The sequence below is a fragment of the Lagenorhynchus albirostris genome, chromosome 4 (genome assembly GCF_949774975.1).
Source record: "Lagenorhynchus albirostris chromosome 4, mLagAlb1.1, whole genome shotgun sequence".
In the NCBI taxonomy this organism is placed as follows: domain Eukaryota; kingdom Metazoa; phylum Chordata; class Mammalia; order Artiodactyla; family Delphinidae; genus Lagenorhynchus; species Lagenorhynchus albirostris.
The window spans coordinates 129,874,472-129,896,846 of record NC_083098.1 but is presented as its reverse complement, the minus strand read 5'-3'; the positions used below and the strand labels follow the sequence as shown (position 1 = coordinate 129,896,846).

The 22,375-nt window shown below is 36.4% G+C and overlaps 1 protein-coding gene across 2 annotated transcripts in view; it reads right to left on the bottom strand.

Moving 5' to 3' along the window:
- The window catches only part of AFG2A (AFG2 AAA ATPase homolog A), a 338,551-nt gene that overhangs the window by 240,460 nt on the left and 75,716 nt on the right, over nt 1-22,375 (bottom strand). For both annotated transcript variants that reach the window (XR_009540411.1, XM_060148678.1), the window contains exons 11-13: nt 17,458-17,667; nt 2,940-2,993; nt 1,173-1,252 (exon numbers count right to left, since the gene is read on the bottom strand). Coding sequence is in view for 1 of the 2 variants with exons in the window: in XM_060148678.1 (XP_060004661.1) it covers nt 1,173-1,252; nt 2,940-2,993; nt 17,458-17,667 (344 nt within the window). In the remaining variant the exon portion in view is untranslated. The remainder of the gene's footprint in view (nt 1-1,172; nt 1,253-2,939; nt 2,994-17,457; nt 17,668-22,375) is intronic.

Sequence of the window (22,375 nt, the reverse complement as noted above, 5' to 3'; positions counted from 1 at the left end):
ATCTCTTAATACATTTGCAAATTCCTACTGAGCCAAATTGCCTACAAAAAGTTTATTTCTACCAAGTGCCTTGTCTGGTTTCTCATACCATTACCTTTCAAAGGCATTTTATGAGAACTCTGCTACATATTCCACCTCCCATTTGGTTCATATTTAACAGTGTTTCCCACCCCGTCCCTTTCTAGGCTCCAAAAACAGACGTCTCTGATGGCACATAAATGTGGCAGATCACCCTACTTCAGTAAACTTCTCTGGCTTCTTTTTCTTCTCTTGCAGTCAAGGTGAACTTGAGCTATTTGTAACCTTTTGTTCCATCTCACTTCAGAAGTAATAAAAGGACTTATGAACTCCAACTCATAAAATAACAAGATTGGTAGGTATTTACAGAGTATCAAATGGGTGGGGTAGAGAGCAGGGCAGGCTACCTCCCAATGTTTCCTAGTGACAGTTCATACTCTCATCTGATTAGGCAGCTCTACCCGTAAAGAAGAGAGCAGTATGCCTCTTATCAAATTTAACACTGAGACTTAGAAGGTGCCTTCTGCCATCACCATAATTATCATCAGCAAAACTTTTATAGTCAATGTATAATCAGAGTTATGAAGAAAACACACAAATAAACACTCTCCAGCATGAAGTACTTGTACCATGTATTCCTTAAAAGACCTGTAAATCTTTGTACAGAAAAAAAAAAAAAACACACTTGAAAACAGTTTAATATATATATATACACACACACACGATATGTTTGATATGATATTATAAATAACCCTCTTTATTGTCTGACATTCAGAAACAAAACTATTAATACTAATTTTTATTCTATTGTAACTATATTTTAGGAAACATGACTTAATCCAGATAATACTAAAATCTGTATAATAACAACTTTTATTATAATTGGATTCTACTCTATCACGTAATTATGCCTAACTGAACTTTATTTACAGTTTTAATCACATGTTAATAAAAACCCAAATTTTGATAGGCAGTGCAGGGGGCTCTCTTTAGATAGTAAACTATAAAAATTAGCTCAAATGCCCCAAATGCATATCAGTCTTAAAAAAAAAAATTACACATGAAAGTACTATAAAGTGATGATGTGAAATAATTTAATTCCTCTACACTGTAACTGCTACTATTTAATAGCAGTCCTATTAAATATTTCTTACCTGCCCCTTTCAACTGCTAAGGCATCAAGTTCATCAAAGAAAATAATGGAAGGAGCCACCGCTCTCGCTTTTCGGAAGATCTGGTGGAAAAAGTGCTACATTAGCTAAAGATCAGCAAATTCCAGAAAACTCCATAGCTAGTTTTAGTTTGAAAATTATATTTAGAACCAAATCTATTATGTACCAGTAAACCAGCCCAATCACTTTGTATACAACCTGTAACAGATGTATAGCACTTCATAATGGATGTAAAAGTATCCTCTTCCACGGTGCTTACTTGCAACCAGAGACAAGACACCAACACATATTCTTAGAGGTGTGTAGGAGACAATTTGGTTAAGTAATCAAACAATCTCAGTTAAAATCCCACCTTCACCACTTGGTAGCTGTGTGACCTTCAGTGGGTAACTTTATTTTTCTAAACTATGATTCCCACATCTCTAAAATGGAGATTATGAAAAATGCCCGCCTCAGAAGTTTAAGAAATGTATTAAAAAAGAATGCAAAGCACTTAGTATAATGCCTGGAACATTTATCTAAATAAACACATATTTAAAAGAAAAATCATAAATGTATAAAATCAGCCAAAGTTTAGCATATACAATACTTATAAACCTAAAAGTCACACACTTTGCTCATTTCTCTGAAGACTGTAAGGAAAAAACAGCTAAAACTTGGAAAAGCATAGATAGGTTAGATCTGAAGTCAATCAGACTATCAACATCAAAGACTGGCCAGACAGCCACGGGGAAAACATGTGGAAATGGGCTAGAAAACGTCAGCATAAGCAGAAAGAAATCCAAATGTGTGTAACCTGTAACCTAGGCCTCCATTTTCTGGCCATAAGTATGATGACCATAAAAATACACAACAGTCACCAAAACCTTAATATTAATAAACACCACCTTTTTCATATTTTAATCAATGAGGTGCTATCATTATCAGTTAATGTTTTATATTATAACCAACACCTACATTTCAAGAAAAATAAAGAAAGAAAAAGTTTCTTAAATTTTTTTCTCAGATGCAAAACAAAGTATTCCAATCTCTAAGACTCTTGGTTGATACCCACATGTGTCATAAGCAGAAGGCCATCCGTTCCACTGCTATTGATGTGTTTTTGTCCTTGCTTAGCTTCTTTGAGGATACAGGGTGCCTGTGTGAGGCAGGCCAATCTTTGCTTGGGAAGCCGAGTCTTGTGATCAAACTGCTATAGTTACCCCCACTTCAGTGCCTTGATTTTGCATGAACTTCCCAGTTATGTAGCTTCAGCAATATGGATTAGCCAGTAGGCCAATCAGGCACTGGCTGTAAAATTTAAGAGAGGAGGGGGATGCACTTTCTAAATCACCAGTCAAAGGTAAAGTAAATAAAATAAGAAGAGTACAGTGACATTTTCATATACTAATAAGCTTATCTGATTTAAAGGGCTACCACGTTTAAAGGATTTAAATCTCATTCTGACATCATGCATTCTTTGTTAAGTTTAAACATATCCTTATTTTTTTTAATGAAACGCTGACATTCGTTAAAAAATATTTGGTAAAACTAAAGGCTGGAAATATTATGATGTTTAAAAGCAAAAACAAAGAATTGTAGATGACCAAAATTGCATTTAAAAATAATATTTGCCTGAAGAAAAATTATACCACTAGAATTTAGATTTGGAAACTTCAAAGTCTATAACCCCAAACAAAATGGAAACCATACAGGACAGAAGCCTGGTTCTCCTATGCAGAGTTCCACTTTAAGACATAATCTTCTTACCTCTCTAACTGCTCTTTCAGATTCACCAACATATTTGTTCATTAATTCAGCCCCCTGAATGAAAAGAAAACAACTGTTCAGTGTCTTTATAAATCCAAACACATGTATGTCTTTCAATAAAAGAGAAAATACACACATAAAAGAAAAAGAGGAAAAAAATAGACAAAAATCAGCTTTTAATTAAAACAGTTCCTCTAGCATGCTTATTTTTATTGGGTGTTATTTATGCCTCAAAAATTAAAGCCATCCTGTATTCCAAAAACTACACATCAACACAGTGACTGTAACTAAACATGATAGTTTAACATCTCATTCATCATCTTTCTACCCATCCATCCATAATTTTACTATATATCAGGAATGGTGCTAGGCACTGAAGATAGAACAGTCTGATACTAGATCAACAGCCCTCTCTGACAAGAAGCAAGACCTCAGGGCTAATTCTTTTTATGACTCCATGATAATCCCTGAAAATGGAATGGGAATCACGTAATCAATGACATTATCTTAGTCCCTGAGTGTTTCCAAAATAAATGATACTCTCCAGCTCCCTCCTCTCATTTGACTTGGCCATGTAGACGCTGACTTTATGGATCTGCAGGGCCAAACAAGCTCTTCTCAGCCACTATCCCAGCCAAAGGAGATAACTCCTGCAGACAAAAATCTTAGGACCACCAACAAAGCTAACCCTCAGTCAGTGTATCACATTGTGAAAATGACAATGACCCTTGTTACCCTCCATAGTGTCTATTCACTCAGCCTCTGTCTGAATCTCCCTTCAGATATCTGCCACTCAGCACTTCATCCAGTTGATGGGAAATCTCTTTTCCCTTCTATGTCCAGCTATTTTAGAACGGGTACCAAGAAAGAAAGGTGTGGACTTCTAGTAATAAAATCTACCAGTTTTTACTAACCGGCCATCAACAGAAGAATCCTCATAAAAGTGGCTGGACTTCCAGCAATAAAGCGCCTATCACTGATTCAAAGATACACTTTTTTTTGGACATTCAACATTTCTGAATAGTAAGATTTTTCTTTCTCAAGTACCTAAAATATTATGTATAGTATGAAATGGTAGGCTTTCATTTTTACCACACACCTATCTACTTTCTCATGCTAGTTATCACATCACAAGAAGTCATGGGATTAAAAAACAAATAAATAAAATAATAATAATAATAATAATGCTGTCCTGGGAACCACAACTCTTCCCTTCAGATACTGGTATAAAGTTTATTGTACAAAATGCCAGATGTCTTTCTCGGCTATGGGCTTTCACTCACTGTTCTTCCCAGCATCTGGCTTCTATTGACACCCTTCCCCACACAATTCCAACCCATTAGACATGTATGTGTGTGCTTCTCTCTCTGCACACGCATGCGTGTATGCACACACACGTACACACACACACACATTATTTTGAGCAAGATTCATGTTCTATCCCAGGCAAATTATGGGTCCCAAAAATTTACGGGATATAACTAGACACTAGCTTGAGTATTTCCGAAACAAAATACACCAATTAAATAAAAATCGGACTGATTGAAGCACACAGGCAAACCCTAGCAGAATGTCAACTAATGCTACAAATTGGTACAGGCAATAGTTAGCTCCAGATAAGACACCTTATTACAAAGATAGCTGTTATACTATATAGCATGGCAAGTGCTAGGATAGAGGGATGCTTAGGTGCCACTGAAACATAGAAAAGCAACTGCTTAGAGTCAAGGATGTTCCTAGAGAAAGTAACATTTCAGGTGAGTGTGCAGTTGATTTACCACCCTCAAAAATATGAAATACATCAAGACCCAGAAATAAATCAAAAAGGTCTCTGATGAGCTAAAACAGGTGTTGATATGCACTTTAATGGTAGAAGAGGTCTTAAGATTTTAACTTAGAGTTCACTGACTTTTTCAGTTATATACAAGACTAACAAACTTGAGTTTAAACTGATCTAAGAATTTATAACAGGTGGAGCTTAGGGGGCAGAGAGAATGCAGCAACAGTAAGGCTACTTAAAGTGGGAGGCAGGAGCATGTCAAAAACAAGTTTAAACTTTATCCTGTAAGCAATGGGAAGAGTCTTAGGGGAGTTAACTGATAATAGGTGTATTAGGGAAAGATGATTCTAGACACAATATAAAGGATGATTGGGAGGAACATATGAGACCAGAAGGGCAGTTATGAAATTCTTAAAACAGCAAAGGTGAGAAATGATGAGGCACAGGCTTAAGGTAAAACAATGGAATGGAAATGAGAAGACAGCCACATAAACTATTTAAAAAGATAAAATCAACTTAATTTGTTGTGAGTAGCAAGATGTGAAAGAGAGAATAAGAGGGAAGGAATACTAATTCAAATTTGACATACTATTTCTGATGTTCACAATGAGTTAATTCATGAAGGAAAAAAGGATGCTCAATATATTCAGTGTAGCAACTCTCAGAAATATATATCTCATTAAAAATGGTCCATCCAAGATGATTAAAATTAAAAATTTTGTAATCATGAACATAAGTGCTAACGTTTACTGAATAATTTCCTATGTGCCATGAACTGTTCTAAGCAATTTATATACATATTAATTCAGTTATGTAAAATGACAAAGAGATGCAGAGCTACTATGATGACTTTCCATCTGTGAGTAAATTAAAGACCCACACAAAATCAAAGGTAGGGAAGATCAGAAACAAATATCCAGCAGCTTAATTTCTTTGCTGACATATAGAGACATTGAATCATTCATTCAAGGAATATTTATTAAGTGTCTATAATGAGTTTATGGTTTAATAGATTACTAAAATAATCTTATTCTTAAAACATAACAATAATTATATTCTTAAAAAATAAAAATACAGTGAGAAAAAAATATCACAACTATATAGAAAATGCCACGAAGAGAAGCAAAACTAAAACAAAGATTCCTTCCAGGTAAAGGAATCAAGGAATAATCCTGAACAGCAATGAGATCACAACTATGTCAGGTCATTTAGAATGGAAGGAGGGAGTTAATAAACTAGGGTAGAAAACTAGAAGCTAACATAAAGGAAATGGTCAGATAGAACATGGAAAGAGAGTTTCTGGAAGCACATGGACAAAAAAGGTTTCAGGGCAACATGCTGGGAATAACTAGGTGTAGGGTGAGAAGGGCAACACCACAAGGGACAGAGAAAAGGCAGTGTAGAGTTTGGGAGCCATGGGGTGGTAGGGACGGGGAAAGCACAGAAGGACGAGGGGACATCAGTACAGGGGTTTGTGGTGGCAGCCACCTAGCATGAGATGTCAGAGATCAAGAGGGGTACGGAGACCTTCCCCACAGAGGGGGGCTCACCATGAGGTAACACACAGAACTTAGTTTCTAAATTCTCCATCCAAAGGTATGCAAATTGCTTTAAGAATCTTATACATAAAATGGTATAGTATTATTTGAAGGTAAATTGTAAATTAAGTGTGTATACTATAAATCCTAGAGCAAGTATTTTTTTAAAAAGAAAAACCAAGAGGTTTAGCGATCAAGAAAATAGGGGAGATAAACTAGAATACCAAAATATACTCGACTAATCCAAAAGAAGGCAGGAAAAGGGGGAAAAAAAGAACAGATGGGATAAATGAACAAAAATTACGGGCATAAAAAAGTCTTTCAAATTACAAACACGCCTGAGGAAAGGAAGATAATCTTTTAATATTTTTTATACTACCTCTACAATGGTGCTTCAAAAATATTGAAATTTTATAATATGGTAACAAGTAAATAGATTAGAACATATGGGGATCAGGGTAGAACAGTCAAGGATAAGAGTAAGAAAAGGATAGGAAGAATAACTCAGAGTTCAGGCTGACAAAATCCAGCTGCTCCAAAGATACTGCCATTCATCTTGTTCAGCTGAGTTATCTGATAGCATCAATACAGAAATCCTTAAGTAATGAGAGGGGCAATTTTACCTTTCTGCCTGATTTTCTGAGTAATCTAAGTTGATGCATTAGTAAGTTTTATATAACATTAACAAGGTTAATTATGTTCTCCTCTCCCCCCAAAAGAAAACTCTCATCTATTTCTTATGTGTGTTTTCCCATTTTCTTTAAAAATAATCTTTTCAAAATTATTTCAGAGTAATAAATTATACATACTGTAAAAAAAAATTAATATTTGAGGCTAATTAGGGGGCAGATGCATGAAAAGCATAACTAACATTTAAAGGTACTCCTACATCTGACTGAAATTTACCAACAACCAAGGAATGCATAAATTATCTGTAAGCAAACAAAGTTATTAAGAAAACTTGCTTTGGACAGTGCTTTTGATGACTAAATATTATTTACAATTAATATGTCAACTGTTTGTACATCGATACTTAAACTGTCTCCAAGCAATCATATTTACACAACAGAATTGTTTTGAAGCTAACTCCCCAAAGATAACTACAGAGTGACCTCATCACCAATGATTTAATTATCTTAATTTCTTAAATAATACAATCCCAAATAGCTTTAACTTGAATAAAGACAAACAATGAAACATTAGTAATGCTGAGACACAACATTCTCACTTTTTAAAGGATAAAGAAATAGCAACAGCTTAATACCAAACCAATTTTACAAGTTTGGTTTTAGACACAGGTTAGACTATACAACAAAAACACAAAATTTATACTCACAACTATCAGTAAGATAAATAAACCTGGAGGCATTTTCCCAAGTATTGTGGGATTGAGGAAGATAAAATGTAAAGGGCCAGAGAGTAAATATTTCAGGCACTCTGGGACTCATACATCCTGTGTCACATATTCTTCTTCATTTAAACATCCCATTGGAAATGTAAAGTTCATTCTTAACCAGAAGGCTAAATTAAAATAAACTGTAAGCTGGATTTGGCCCCAAAACTGCAGTTTGCTGATTGCTGATCTAGATTAATCTCATACAATTTGAAATAGTTCATTTCTGCCAATGAGATCAAAAGTCACCAAAAATATCAATGACACAATTGCTGAGTGAAAAACCTGGACTTCAAAACATTGAGAGAGGGCTTCCCTGGTGGCGCAGTGGTTGAGAGTCCGCCTGCCGATGCAGGGGACACGGGTTCATGCCCCCGTCCAGGAAGATCCCACATGCCGCGGAGCGGCTGGGCCGGTGAGCCATGGCCGCTGAGCCTGCGCATCCGGAGCCTGTGCTCCGCAACGGGAGAGGCCACAGCAGTGAGAGGGCCGCATACCGCAAAAAAAAAAAAAAAAATTCAATGGTGTAACATAAAAATAGTAAGCCAGGGAAGACATTTCCTTAAGCAGGCAGTATACTTAATACATATATACTGCCTTCTAACTATCTGGTTTAACTGAAGGAAAGCGGTTATAGAACCCGGAAAAATGATTACTGTTCTCCACAGAGCTGACTCTAAAAAAGATGACTTGAATATCGATGTTGGAAAGTACAAGGTTATGATCATTCCATGATCTAAGAACACAATACTCTGCTAAAGACAACAGAAAGATTAACATGTTTTAAAAATGTGACATATAGGCAAACCGACAATATTGTGTTGAAAATGGGAAAATATGGCCTACAGCCTTAAACAATGAAGGGCCATTCCACTACTACGTAGAGGTGGGCTACGTATAGAAAAACCCGCGGATAACAAACAGTGCTTTTTCTCCAAAAACAAAACAAAAGAAAAAAATATATCAAACAGATTTGAAAATCTAACCTAAGAAGTTAGAGCTGTGAAGAAAATCTGGGTTAGAATAATTCAAGTATTACTAACAAGTCATAGCAGTAATGAAAAGTACTGTAAGGCCTCTAGAGAACATGTGATTTTGTACAGAACTGCATGCTGAGGAATCCTACCTGGATGACTGGCTTAAAAATGCCACCCCAGTAGCTGAACTGATATGTTACATAAATCCAGAATTCCATATGAAGTCTAGGCAAGATCATCCCCAAGAAAGGTTATTTTGAGTTTGAAGTTCAAATTGCCCAAAATCACTGTATTCTGGTACAAGTTGCAAAAGATTAAAATCACTTTCAAAGATATATACTACATCTTATTCTAACACTAACAGAAAACATGGGATCATAAGCTGTGCTGCTATACTTTTTTGTTCTATTTGAGGTCAAATATAATCCAATTCTTAAAAACAGAGGAAAACAGCAACTAGCATCAGCTAATTTTATGAAATCTTGCTAAACGCTTGATATGTATTATCCCCTTACTGCTTACAACACTCCTCTGAGGTGAACAGATTAGCCATCAACAGGCAAAAAAGATAAACAACAGATTAGAATATAAGCGTTATGTGAGCTATTCATAGAATGTTATTCGTGGAAGGGCTTTAGGAGAATCATTTACTCTAATCTATCTCACTTAAAACCTGAGGAAAACAAAGCCCAAAGAAGTTAAGTGAAATGACAGAAGTCCCAGAAAAGTTAAATGACAGAAATGATGACAAGAATACAGGATTTGAGTTCCCAGACTACTTTTTCTAAAAACTATGATGTCCTCTGTTTTCCAAGTTCCAAAAAAAAAAAAGGAAATGTCCACTTAAGATTGTACATGGTACCAGCAATTCAAATTCAAAGGTATTTGTGGGAAGAGGTCAAGTGGCAAGGGCAAATTCTAACTGTCAATAAATGGCTGTTAGCATGGGTTAATTTGAAAATAAGGGTTTTTATTGATAACCATTATAGACAAGAGACCATTAATATCTAATTATAAGGGTTAGGTACATATAGTATGGTCTATGAATCCCACATTTGCTCTTAAGTTATTTAACTCTTTTAAAAAATAATACATGAATCCCTAGAATGGATAAGGTTGATGAAACCTGATAAGGTTATTTCTCTTCTAATTTTACTTACCAAAATAACTATGTTATGTTAGTCCTGCCACATTTCGCCTGCCTAGGTAAGTGCTTCATTGATAAGCGTGACCAAGGAAACCACCAAAAGTAAGTTAAGTACCATAAATTGGCTTGTTTTGGGGTAGTGTTATTTTTAATTTTTCCATGACCAAGATTTCAAGTGTTCAAGTTTATAAAACAACAAAAAATAACATAAAAACATGTAAAAATCTGTCCAACTGTTCTGTTAAATCTAGTGAAAACTAAACCTGACTTATTTTTTACTGTGTTTCAGTATTTTACACCATATCAGTCACAAATTTAAGTACAATATTTATACCTCATGCTCTTGCAATTTTGCCCCTTTAATCATTACTGGGTTTTTTCCAGTCTTCTCAAGGGCTTTTTAAATGTGTCTGACACCTGCCTGTTGTTTTTGGCTATTACAATTCAAATCAAGGTAGTATAAGTTCCCGAATGTCTAGGGAAGGCAAGTTAACCCAAGCGTTAACTATGGTTAAATGTTATGGAATAAGCTCATAAAAACCCAAAGTCACATGAGATAGAACTATATATATGCAATGTGAGTAAAGGATCTTGAAAATTAATAAAAAGTACAGCATCAGCACACAGAGAAGGCCATTTTGGGAAAGCACTTCAAGGAGTTTGAAAACAGGCATTAAGTACTAGGCAAGAAATGCCGTGGGCAAGTAAAAACCCCTAAAAAGTGAGAGGGTCTGGCAGAGAAGGAAATAGAATTCAAGCTGTTTTCTCAAAAAGTATAATACAAACCTTCCCCACAATTCATTTATTCAAGAAAAGAAAATGACACATTTCTTCAGAACTTACACTGTGGGCACCAAGCTGACTACAGTTCAGCTAGCTATAAAGTGCGCTTGTGCACACCGCCCCCCAGAAAAATCCCTTATATTAGTGACCACTCTCATGACTCTCAATCCCCTTTACTGACTACTGTGCACAATCTTAAACACGAGGTCTCAACTTCCATGTTTTAATCTCTAGAAATAACCTTTCTCTTGAGCTACAAACTCGTATTCAACACCCTTTTGGACATTTCTGCCATATTGCTCTAAAGGCATTTCAAACTCCACGTATCTAAATCCCAATCTGGTACCTGCTCTCCCACCTCCAACCTACCTTTCCTCCTCACATGCTAACTTTTCCTAGAGTTGGGGTATTTCCATCTGCCAGTCATTAAAAGTAAAAATTTTAATCACCTTTGCCTTCTTTCTCATTTCTCACATACAATTAATCATCAAGATTCTAAATGCTATCCATTTCATTATAACACTTGCTTAGTCAAATGTCTTTCTTACTGAATCATGAGTTGGTAGATACCAAGACCATCTAATGCACTTTGTTTACCATGTACAGTGCCAGACATACAAAAGGTGCTTAATATATATTTGAGTTATTGTTGCAATACTAAAACATTTACAAATATTTTTAGTGTTATAGACATGAAACTGTAATATTTATTTCAACCCCAATTAAATTTCATTCAAAAGAGATTTAAAAGAAGGAAAAAATAACTAATCTCTCTCAGCTGAAATCCACAAATAAAAATTGAACTGACACAACAACAAAATGCTCTATTATTAAGTAAACTTCTTGGAAGTGTAAAAGCATTCTTTTCCTTCTAAATTTCTCTAGGTCTTCTTAGATTCCAAATACTAAAGGTTTTGTTATTATTTGTTATATATATTGTCATTTTTTACTTTTAGCCACGTGTTATAGAATACTTTCATGTCAAGACATTAATCTGATACAAGCCCAACTCAAAAAACAATCTATTAACATTTACAGTTTTAATATATGATATCTCAAATTTAACATGTCAGCTTATATGGTGCACAAAATTTAAGTAAATTCAATCTAACTTCTACATAACTTTGTGATACTGACCACGGCACAGTAACTATTCTATTTGTCCTAAGAAAAATACATAATTATTAGTTATTCCCTAATAGCCATTCAAACATTGATAAAACTAACTATATGTCTTTATTTAACATGGATGCTAATAACTGTCAACTTAAGAGTATGGGGCACATAAGACAACACTATTTGGAGACATCAAGATTTTTTTAAGTTGGAAAAAAAAAAAAAACCCTAATGGAAATTAAATAGAAACTCAAAAGGTTTCAGACTCCAGATGAGCCCAAACAGCAATAAACTTGTGGAAGGAGAATAAAGAGTTAGGGTCCACAAAAGGCATGAAACTGGACATAGTTCCTAGTGAGACTCTAAATTAGAAGCTGTACCCAGGTGAAAGAAAAAATAACTAAAACTCTAAAAGAAAGTATTCTTTATAATGTTGGGGCCTGGGGCCAGAACCAACATACCTTTATAGGCTTCAACTGAGAACTGCAGTAAAACAGGCAAGCTCAGGGAAGCCTCAAACCCACTTTCTCTAGCCAACTTCCTCTCAGGGCTCTTCTCAGTCACTTTCCACTATCTTGTGGAACATGAACAGAGGGATGATGAATAGGAAAGGTCTCCTCCAAAGCCCTCACCCAAGGAATCGACAATCTCCCTGTGATTCTGCTCCTTCCCTGCATTCCACTCATCATGTACAGCGCAGTACAGAACACTTGAGCTGGCCTTTTTTTTTTGGCCACACTGCGTGGCATGCAGAACTTCCCCAACCAGGGATGAACCTGTGCCCCCTGCAGTGGAAGAGGGAGTCTTAACCACTGGACTGCCAGGGACGTCCTGAGCTGGCCTTTTCAACTTCAGTTACATTCACTGAATCCAGACATAATATGTATGCCCTGATACTGACCTTAGAACTCTTATTTAACAGACTTTTTGTTTTGGTAAAGTTTAAGGTTTACAGAAGAACTGAGCATACAGTACCGAGAGTTCCCATATACTCATCCCTACCCCAACACACACTCAGTTTCCTCTATTCTTATCATATATTAATATAGTGTGATACATTTGTCACAATGAACCAATATTGATACATTATTATTAACTGAAGTCCACAGTTTATTCAGGTTTTCTTAGTTTCTACCTAATGTCCTTTTAGGATCTCATCCAGGAAACCACAACAGTATATTTAGCTGTCCTCTCCTTGGGCTCCTCTTGGCTGTGACAGTTTCTGAGACTTTCCTTATTTTTGATGACCTTGACAGTTTCAGGAGTACTGGTTAGGTACTTTACAGAACGTCCTTCAATTTGGGTTTGCCTGATGTTTTTCTCACAGGTAGACATGGATTATGAGTGTTTGGGAGGAAGACCTTGGGAAGAAAGGACCATTCTCATCGCATCATGCACGGGTACATACTAACAACATGACCAATTGGTGTTAACCATGATAACCTGGCTGAGGTAGGTTTCTCCACTATCAAGTAACTCTGCCCCTCCCTCCTTTCCATAAGGAACCCTCTTGTAAGGAAGTCATAACTATATGCAGCCCACACTTAAGAGTTAAATAGTTATGCCCTCTAAAACTTCTTCACTTACGTTTTAAGTATAATCCTCTCAAAAGGCCTATAGAGATGAAAAAACTAAGTCTTAGAGAACGCATTTAAGGTTACAGAGCTAAAAAGTGCTAGTGTTAGAAATCAAACCAAAGCTATCTGAATCCTAGCTTAATGCTCTTTTCAATGTAATACACTCAATCTCAAGGGCACAAATTATATAGTAATAGGTAAATTTCAAGCTTCACATTATTCAACCACTAGTCTTTTTCCCTACACTTCCATTTAGTTCATCAAGTTCCTGTTTCTTTGGCAGAGTTTACCCTTTCTTATTAACTCAATCAACTTCCACTCCAAAGCCATGCTATTTCCCTCAGTTTTCTTTGTCTGAGAGAAACAAAATTATTTTTTAAACTAGGTCCCAGAAACATCTTTCCACATCTCTGAACCTGCCCCATAGAAACTGCCTGAACTACCTTCTCAAGTAATTTGGTGTAATTAATGAAAAAAGCACTGGGCACTAGTTTTATTTAAAAAAAAAAAAAAGGAAAATGGAAGGCTGTATAATACAGTGGGGTTTAGTGCTTAGACTCTGGAGTCAGAAAGTCCTGAGATCAAATTTCAGTTCCATTACCACCACTTTGACTTGGAAAAGTCACTTCACCTTCTTAAACATCACTATCCTTATTTGTAATCCTAGAAACTAATCTTAAAGCATTCAGTATGTAAAAAGGATCTAAGCAGTTTTCCATGCAATATCTGCAAAATGAAAGCTCTATGATTTATAGACTAGCCTAATTTTTTTTTTTAAAGTTTAAAGATGAACTTGGAACCTACAAAGTTCAAATTATCTTGTACTTTTGGTAACAGAATAGTAGGGAATCTAGTTAAACGAACAATAGTAATTACTTTGAATTGTGCACTGCTTTCAGTACAATACAGGTTTTTCCTGAAAATGGTATGTATTTTGCACAATTCCTCTCTGGGACAAGTGTCAGAAAAAGTTTCCCCCAAAAGTTAAGGATATACTAAGTTCATTACATTCTTGTACTCACCAATATAGCTAATAAAGGACTTGCTGAAAATCCCTGTCAGAGGCCTAATCACCCTTCTTCCAGAATCAGTAACAGTTCTTCATAAAGTAAAGCAGCCCAGCCATTCAAGGGTAATTAATCTATTGTAGCACTCCAGACAAAAAGCAAGCGAGAAGCAGAGAGGAAATTTCAACTGGAAAATATTTTGACGTAATTGACCCAGATGACAAACTAAACTTAAGCGTATGTCAAGTGCTACAGTCTGCACAAAAACACACACAGATGCCAAAGGCTATTAAGAGCCCACACAAGCCAAGGTGAAGTCTTAACTCTGAGTAGAATATAAATCTTGTAATCACTGTTTAGAAAAGATGCCCAGGGGAAGATAAAGGGTTCTTTCATAAACTCAGAGAAAGAAATGTTTAAACTTTTAAAATTCTTTATCTTTGGAATTAAAGGTAATCACCATTGCAAAAAGTGTTAGGGAGTTTATTCTTTCAATACATCCAGAACACTTGTGTTTCTCAAAACCAGAGTCTACCTATTTTTTTCTGATCACTTTCAAAATGTGTGAGATTTGTTATTTAAAAAAGTTCAAATTTAATTATAACACTTAAATCCCACAGAAAACAATTATCTATGTTGGAAACAAAAGATAACTTTTTCTTTGTAGGAAAATAAAACTTGAAAGAATACAATATGAATTCCTAACTTCTTTGACTTGATATCCTCATACATATATGGTATGATATAGCTATTTTAACTCTTCTCATAAGCATTAATCAGACCAAGATGAAAGGACCAATGAAAATGCATAAAAAAGCAAATATTTTTTGTGTTCCCAACTTTTTCTTTTGTAATTTATAAACACATAGGAAAAGTTGAAAGAATAGTAAATGAACACCCATTGTTCACTTAATATATCCTCCATCCAGATTCAAAAATTGAATAATACTGTCAAAGTACACTAAATTGTATAATGAATAAAAGTCCACATTAAATAAAAATTAGTAAGTAGGATATGTAATAATCCCTAAGCAAGTACAAACCCAATTTATTAAGAAAATTTCTTAACATCACTTATCTTTTGTGTGTGACATAAAAGAATTAAATAGTTAATGAAAGGTGCATATAAATTAACACATAGTTGGTTATTTTACATGAAAAAAGAGTCTTCCTCATTTTCTCATCATGAAAAAAGACAAAAGTGAAACTGTAAAGTTATGAAAGGTTTCATATGCAAAAGCAGTAATAAATATATTTCTAAGTAATCCTAGGATAGGCCAGAAAGCAGTCCTGGTAAGCACCTGGAACTGTTATCTTGGATCACAAAAGAGTGAGATACTAATTTGTAAGGAAATATATGTGCTCTTTCTTCCTTGACATTCAAGTGTAAATAACTGTGAGCTAAATCCTCATTAAATAAGTTTTAGAGTTCCAGTAGACAGGAAAAATTCAATTATGAATATACACTGTGGAAGGCAGGCACAGAAAAATGGAGATGACAGAAAAAAAAGAGTAGGAAATGCCAGTAAAATGACCATTTCCACTACCACAAGACAAGAGGACAAGGACCAAAGAGAAATCAAGATGTCTCTGGAAATTTCAAAATCACTCATTACTCCAACATTTAAAACTGCAACCTTTAAAACTATGGTAATGATTCAGCATAACTAATCATAGTGACAATGGTCCCCTCCCCAAATCCCTATCCAATGTCTTCTACAAGATAATAAAAAACAGGCAAACACTAGTGATTGTGAAGATACTGATTCTTAAAAAGCAAATAGCCTAAATACATCTAAATATCATTCCACAAAAAATTTAAGTATAGCTAATCCTTGAAAAATGCGGGGGTGAGGAGCTCTGACCCTCCATGCAGTCAAAGATCTAAGTATAACTTAGTGTAACTTATAGTCGGCCCTCCATTTACACAGTTTCCCCATATCCGCGGATTCAACCCACCTCGGATAATGTAATACTATAGTTTTACTATAGAAAAAAAATCCACGTATAAGTGGAACCACACAGTTCAAACCCACGTTGTTCAAGAGTCAACAGTAAAGTAAAAGACTGACACTCTGAAATAGGTTTTATACATTCAACCTGCCAATGATTTCAATGTTTTAAGATTAAAACAACATACTTTATTACAAAAAAAATTCCCTGACAACATCAAAATAAATTATCATGTACCTTTTCTGAAATGACTTTGATAGTTAACATATTTAAATATGCATTTTTGCGATAAAGTCTACAGAAATGGATTTAAGGTTTTATATATACATATACATATATACTAAAATATATATATATTTAGTAAATGGATATATTATCATGTTACACAGAAGTTAATAACAAAATTAATATCTAGTCCTATAGTAAATGCAAAACTACATATCAGGTAAGATAATCTATCCCCAGTAATAGGGCAGGGCAGTAAACAAATAAAATATGCATGTGTGTGTTTCAGAATATAAATAATGTATATATATCTTCTGACTGGGAAAGTGTTTTTAAAAAATTTATTTTCGGGGACTTCCCAGGTGGTCCAGTGGTTAAGAATCCGCCTTCCAATGCAGGAGACACAGGTTTGATCCCTAGTTGGGAAACTAAGATCCCACATGCCGCAGGGCAACTAAGCCCATGCTCTCTACAGCCCATGTGCCGCAACTAGAGAGCCCGCATGCCACAACTACTGAGCCCATGCGCTCTGGAGCCCGTGTGCCACAACTAGAGAAGTCCACGTACTGCAACAAAGAGCCCGTGTGCTGCAACTGAGACCCGACGCAGCCAAATAAATAATGAATATTAAAAATAAAATGATTTGTACCATATAAGGTATTTGATTTCTTTTAAAATATTATGTTTGTAAATATTAAATTTATTAAATTCAATCAAATTTATAATTAAGTCTTGGTTAAACAAAAGGGATTAGTACAATTTAAAAATGTAGAAACTAAAGAAAACTGGTTTCTATTACACATGTGTGTAAGAAATATTGAGAATCAAGAAACTAAACCATGATTTGCTGATTAAAGGCACTAATTTATCTCCCATCTCCCTATATTATATTGCCATCAATCTCAAATAAAAATCAACTACTCCTTAAGATGGCCTTTTAAGCTCTCCTAAGGGTAGGAATCAGAGGACTGGATGGGGGTGCCTAGAAGACAGAGTAGCAGTTAAAAAATTTAACACCCTACCTTTACAGCTAGGAAATTCAGCCCACTCTCATTGGCCAAAGCCTTTGCAATCATTGTTTTAGAGCATCCAGGAGGCCCATACAAAAGAACTCCTTTAGGTGGCTGAATACCCATTTGGGTGAAAGACTCTGGATGTTTCAAGGGCCATTCCACAGCCTGTTTCAGCTTCAGTTTGATATTTCCCAGTCCTCCTATATCTGACCAGGATACCTGCAAAACAAACAAATAATAAAAATTTAAAAAAATATATATGCAAGAAGGGAAACAGAACTATTTAAGAATCAATAATTTCCTAAAAATAATTTCAACAGCATCAAGAAGTAAATTAGGAGTTTATAAAATGTGAGCTGCGTATTATAGAAATACTAAAGAAAAACAAAATGTTTCTGTTTGCCAAGACTTGTATAAGTAACTGGTTCAACGATTGAACATTCTGATAAGTCTATATTCTATTCTATGTGGCTGTAAAAACTAGCTTTCATCTGTTTGAAAATGGTTTGAATCAGTGATCCAAGGTCTCATCTATATATCTAAGTTCATGTATTTCTTTTTTAGCAAAATTACTTTTAAATATCTTCTGTAGGTCCTTATGGAACATGTAATCTTTTCTGCCTTTGGTATATTAATAAAGAATCCTCAAAATTTTGTTCCCCCCAAAAGGCCCCCCAAACAAGATAGCTCTTTAGATATTTACTTAATAAATATTCATTGAGAACTACGTACCATATAGTGTACACAGGAAATAGATAAGACATAAATCCAGACTTTAAAGAACTTAACAACTACCAGTAACATGCACATAAATAACTATAGTACAATGGAAAGCATACTAACCACAATAACAAAGAAACAGAAAAAGACTTTGGGACTTCCCAGGAAGAAAAGATTATTCCCAGCTGGAAGGCAAATCTGAAAGCCAACTCTTGAAGCATGGATGAGATCCAGAAATGTGAAAATAGGGACAATGTCAGATAGAGGCCAGTGAGAGGCCCAAAAAAAGGGGGTTCCCTTTTCTCCATACCCTCTCCAGCATTTTTTTTTTCTTTTGCGGTACGCAGGCCTCTCACTGTTGTGGCCTCTCCCATTGCAGAGCACAGGCTCCGGATGCGCAGGCTCAGCGGCCATAGCTCACGGGCCCAGCCGCTACGCGGCATGTGGGATCTTCCAGGACCAGGGATGAACCTGTGTCCCCTGCATCGGCAGGCGGACTCTCAACCACTGCGCCACCAGGGAAGCCCTGTTTGTAGATTTTTTGATGATGGCCATTCTGACTGGTGTGAGGTGATATCTCATTGTAGTTTTGATTTGCATTTCTCTAATGATTAGTGATGTTGAGCATCCTTTCATGTGTTTGTTGGCAACCTGTATATCTTCTTTGGAAAAATGTCTATTTAGGTCTTCTGCCCATTTTTGGATACCTAGGAATAAACCTACCTAAGGAGACAAAAGACCTGTATGCAGAAAACTATAAGACACTGATGAAAGAAATTAAAGATAATACAAACAGATGGAGAGATATATCATGTTCTTGTACTGGAAGAATCAACATTGTGAAAATGACTATACTACCCAAAGCAATCTACAGATTGAATGCAATCCCTATCAAACTACCAATGGCATTTTTCACAGAACTAGAACAAAAAATTTCACAATTTGTATGGAAACACAAAAGACCCCGAATAGCCAAAGCAATCTTGAGAAAGAAAAACGGAGCTGGAAGAATCAGGCACCCAGACTTGAGACTATACTACAAAGCTACAGTAATCAAGATAGTATGGTACTGGCACAAAAACAGAAATATAGATCAATAGAACAGGACAGAAAGCCCAGAGATAAACCCATGCACATATGGTCACCTTATTTTTGATAAAGGAGGCAAGAATATACAATGGAGAAAAGACAGCCTCTTCAATAAGTGATGCTGGGAAAACTGGACAGCTACATGTAAAAGAATGAAATTAGAACACTCCCTAACACCATACACAAAAATAAACTCAAAATGGATTAAAGACCTAAATGTAAGGCCAGACACTATCAATTTTTAAATTTTCTGTTGAACCTTTAAAGTAGGCTGCAGGTATGACACTTCTAAATACTTTAGTATATCTCTCATGAAAATAAACATTCTGGGAAGAAATTTTTAAGGAAGGTAGTCAACAACTATTAAAAATTAATAGATCAGAAAGTAGAAAGAATTAAAAAGAAATGGTCAGTAGATCTGGCAATGAGGTTACTGGATAGTGGTTTAATTCAATCAGTAGAGTTTATTTTTATGCCTTTTAAGAGTGGCATATATACATACACACAATACACACATACATGCATACACATACATACAGGCATACGCATGCATACATACATACATAGAGGGACAGTGTGTGTGTGTGTATATATATATATATATATATATATATAATGGATAAAAGCTGTATTTATAACTATCATAGATACACAAGTCAGGGAAGCAACTTATAAGAACTAAAATTACACTATGTTATTGTTATGATGCTGCATGATACCCATTCAGTTGTTACTATGCAACTATTATACAATGAGAACAGCATGCTCTGTTGGAGAACATGCTCCATGAGAAACAGCTACTCCATACCTTGGAGCATATTTGAGTTATACCTTGAATACTATAGCAGAATATTTAGTTAAGCTAATTTAATAAGCACACATATAGATAAAATTTTCAAGATTAGTACATAACTATATCCTTCCTAATTAATAGCATTTAAAACAAAATACAATGATATGCCTATAAATGGCTAGGAGGATGTTTTTCTCAGATATATATAAAACTAAATAAACCTGGCAATATGATAAAATTTGGTATTTAATACATTTGAGTGTGTTTGGTTTTTAATCAGTCTTTTAAAAAATCTTTAAAAAGTCATTTAAAAGAACCTAATATAAGATATTAAACTCACATGGAACACACATGGAAATCACCAAAATAAAAGGAAGTCCATATCATAAAAAATGATCTCTTTAGTTAGGGATCAGGGAATAGTAGCAAACAGTGTCAGCTGGACCAGGAGCTGAAGAAGGTGTGTTCCTCAAGAGAAATTAAGATGCTCTTACCAGAAAACTGAATGTTCACTGGACATGGAACAGGCCAAAACACTAATGCCACTGCATGGACTAGTAGTCTATACTGAGGAGTTGGTCCATTGCCCTGAAGGCTGTAAGAACCAGCAGAAAAGTGAAACAATCCTATCCCCTTCCTATCTCCTGACCTTCGGGGCTCTTGCTTCACCAACTGTCTCTCTCTATTCCTGCTTTAATTATATTCTTCACTATATTTTTTCCTCAGCCTACAAATATTTCCTTTTTCTCCCCATCCTTCAAAACAACCTTACTTTGATATTATTTCTACCTAATATTATACCTCCTCCTTTCTCATCATTAAACTTTTTGAAAGATAGTTAGTACCCCTCTACTTCTACTGCACTTATATTTTCCACTTTATATTTCAGTTAAGTATTTATCCCCCCAAGCAGTGATAGGAAAGGAGAGTAAAAGATAAAGATAAAAAGTTTAAGACTGGCAGGAAAGCAGGGAGCTAAGGGCATTATGTCAAAACATCTCTAGACTCTCAGGAAAATTTGAGGCAAAGTCATCTGCAGAAACATCAATCAATCTATTAAATACTGACTAAATGCCTATTTCATACTATGCTGGTTCCTGGGAACAAAATAGTTCTTGTCCATACTGAGTTTTTGACCTGATGGAATATTTCCTTAAAAAGGCATACTTTCATAATTATGCAATTACTATAAAGCCTGGTATATGCTAAAAGGGTAGTCACAGAGTTTAAATGGACGGTCTGGAAAAGCTTTTCAGAAGTGACATATGAGGTGGGATCTAATAAACACAGAAATTAGTCAGCTGAAAGTAACAGCAAATGCCATGGAAAAGACAAAGGTAAAAAAAAAGCATTATACATTAGGAGAACTAAATAAAAGTAATTAAGGAACAGGGGTGCGGAGGGCAAAGCGGAGAGATTCCCGCATAGAGGATCGGTGCCGACCGGCACTCACCAGCCCGAGAGGCTTGTCTGCTCACCCGCCGGGGCGGGCGGGGCTGGGAGCTGAGGCTCGGGCTTCGGTGGGAGCGCAGGGAGAGGACTGGGACTGGCGGCTCAAACACAGCCTGAAGGGGTTAGTGCACCACGGCTAGCCGGGAGGGAGTCCGGGGAAAAGTCTGGACCTGCGGAAGAGGCAAGAGACTTTTTCTTCCCTCTTTGTTTCCTGGTGCGCAAGGAGAGGGGTTTAAGAGCGCTGCTTAAAGGAGCTCCAGAGACGGGCGCGAGCCGCGGCTAAAAGCGCGGACCCCAGAGACGGGTGCGAGCCACGGCTAAAAGCGCGGACCCCAGAGACGGGCGGGAGACGCTAAGGCTACTGCTGCCGCCACCAAGGGGCCGTGTGCGAGCACAGGTCACTATCCATACCCCTCTTCCGCGGAGCCTGTGCAGCCCGCCACTGCCAGGTTCCCGGGATCCAGGGACAACTTCCCACTGAGAACACACGGCACGCCTCAGGCTGGTGCAACGTCACGCTAGCCTCTGCCGCCGCAGGCCCGCCCCGCAGGCAGTGCCCCTCCCTCCCCCCCCCACCCCCCGCCCCCGGCCTGAGTGAGCCAGAGCCCCCGAATCAGCGGCTCCTTTAACCCCGTCCTGTCTGAGCAAAAACAGACGCCCTCCAGCGACCTACACGCAGAGGCAGGGCCAAATCCAAAGCTGAGCCCCTGTGAGCCCTGAGAACAAAGAAGAGAAAGGGAAATCTCTCCCAGCAGCCTCAGAAGCAGTGGATTAAAGCTCCGAAATCAACTTGATGTACCCTGCATCTGTGGAATACATGAATAGACAACGAATCATCCCAAATTGAAGAGGTGGACTTTCAGAGCAAGATCT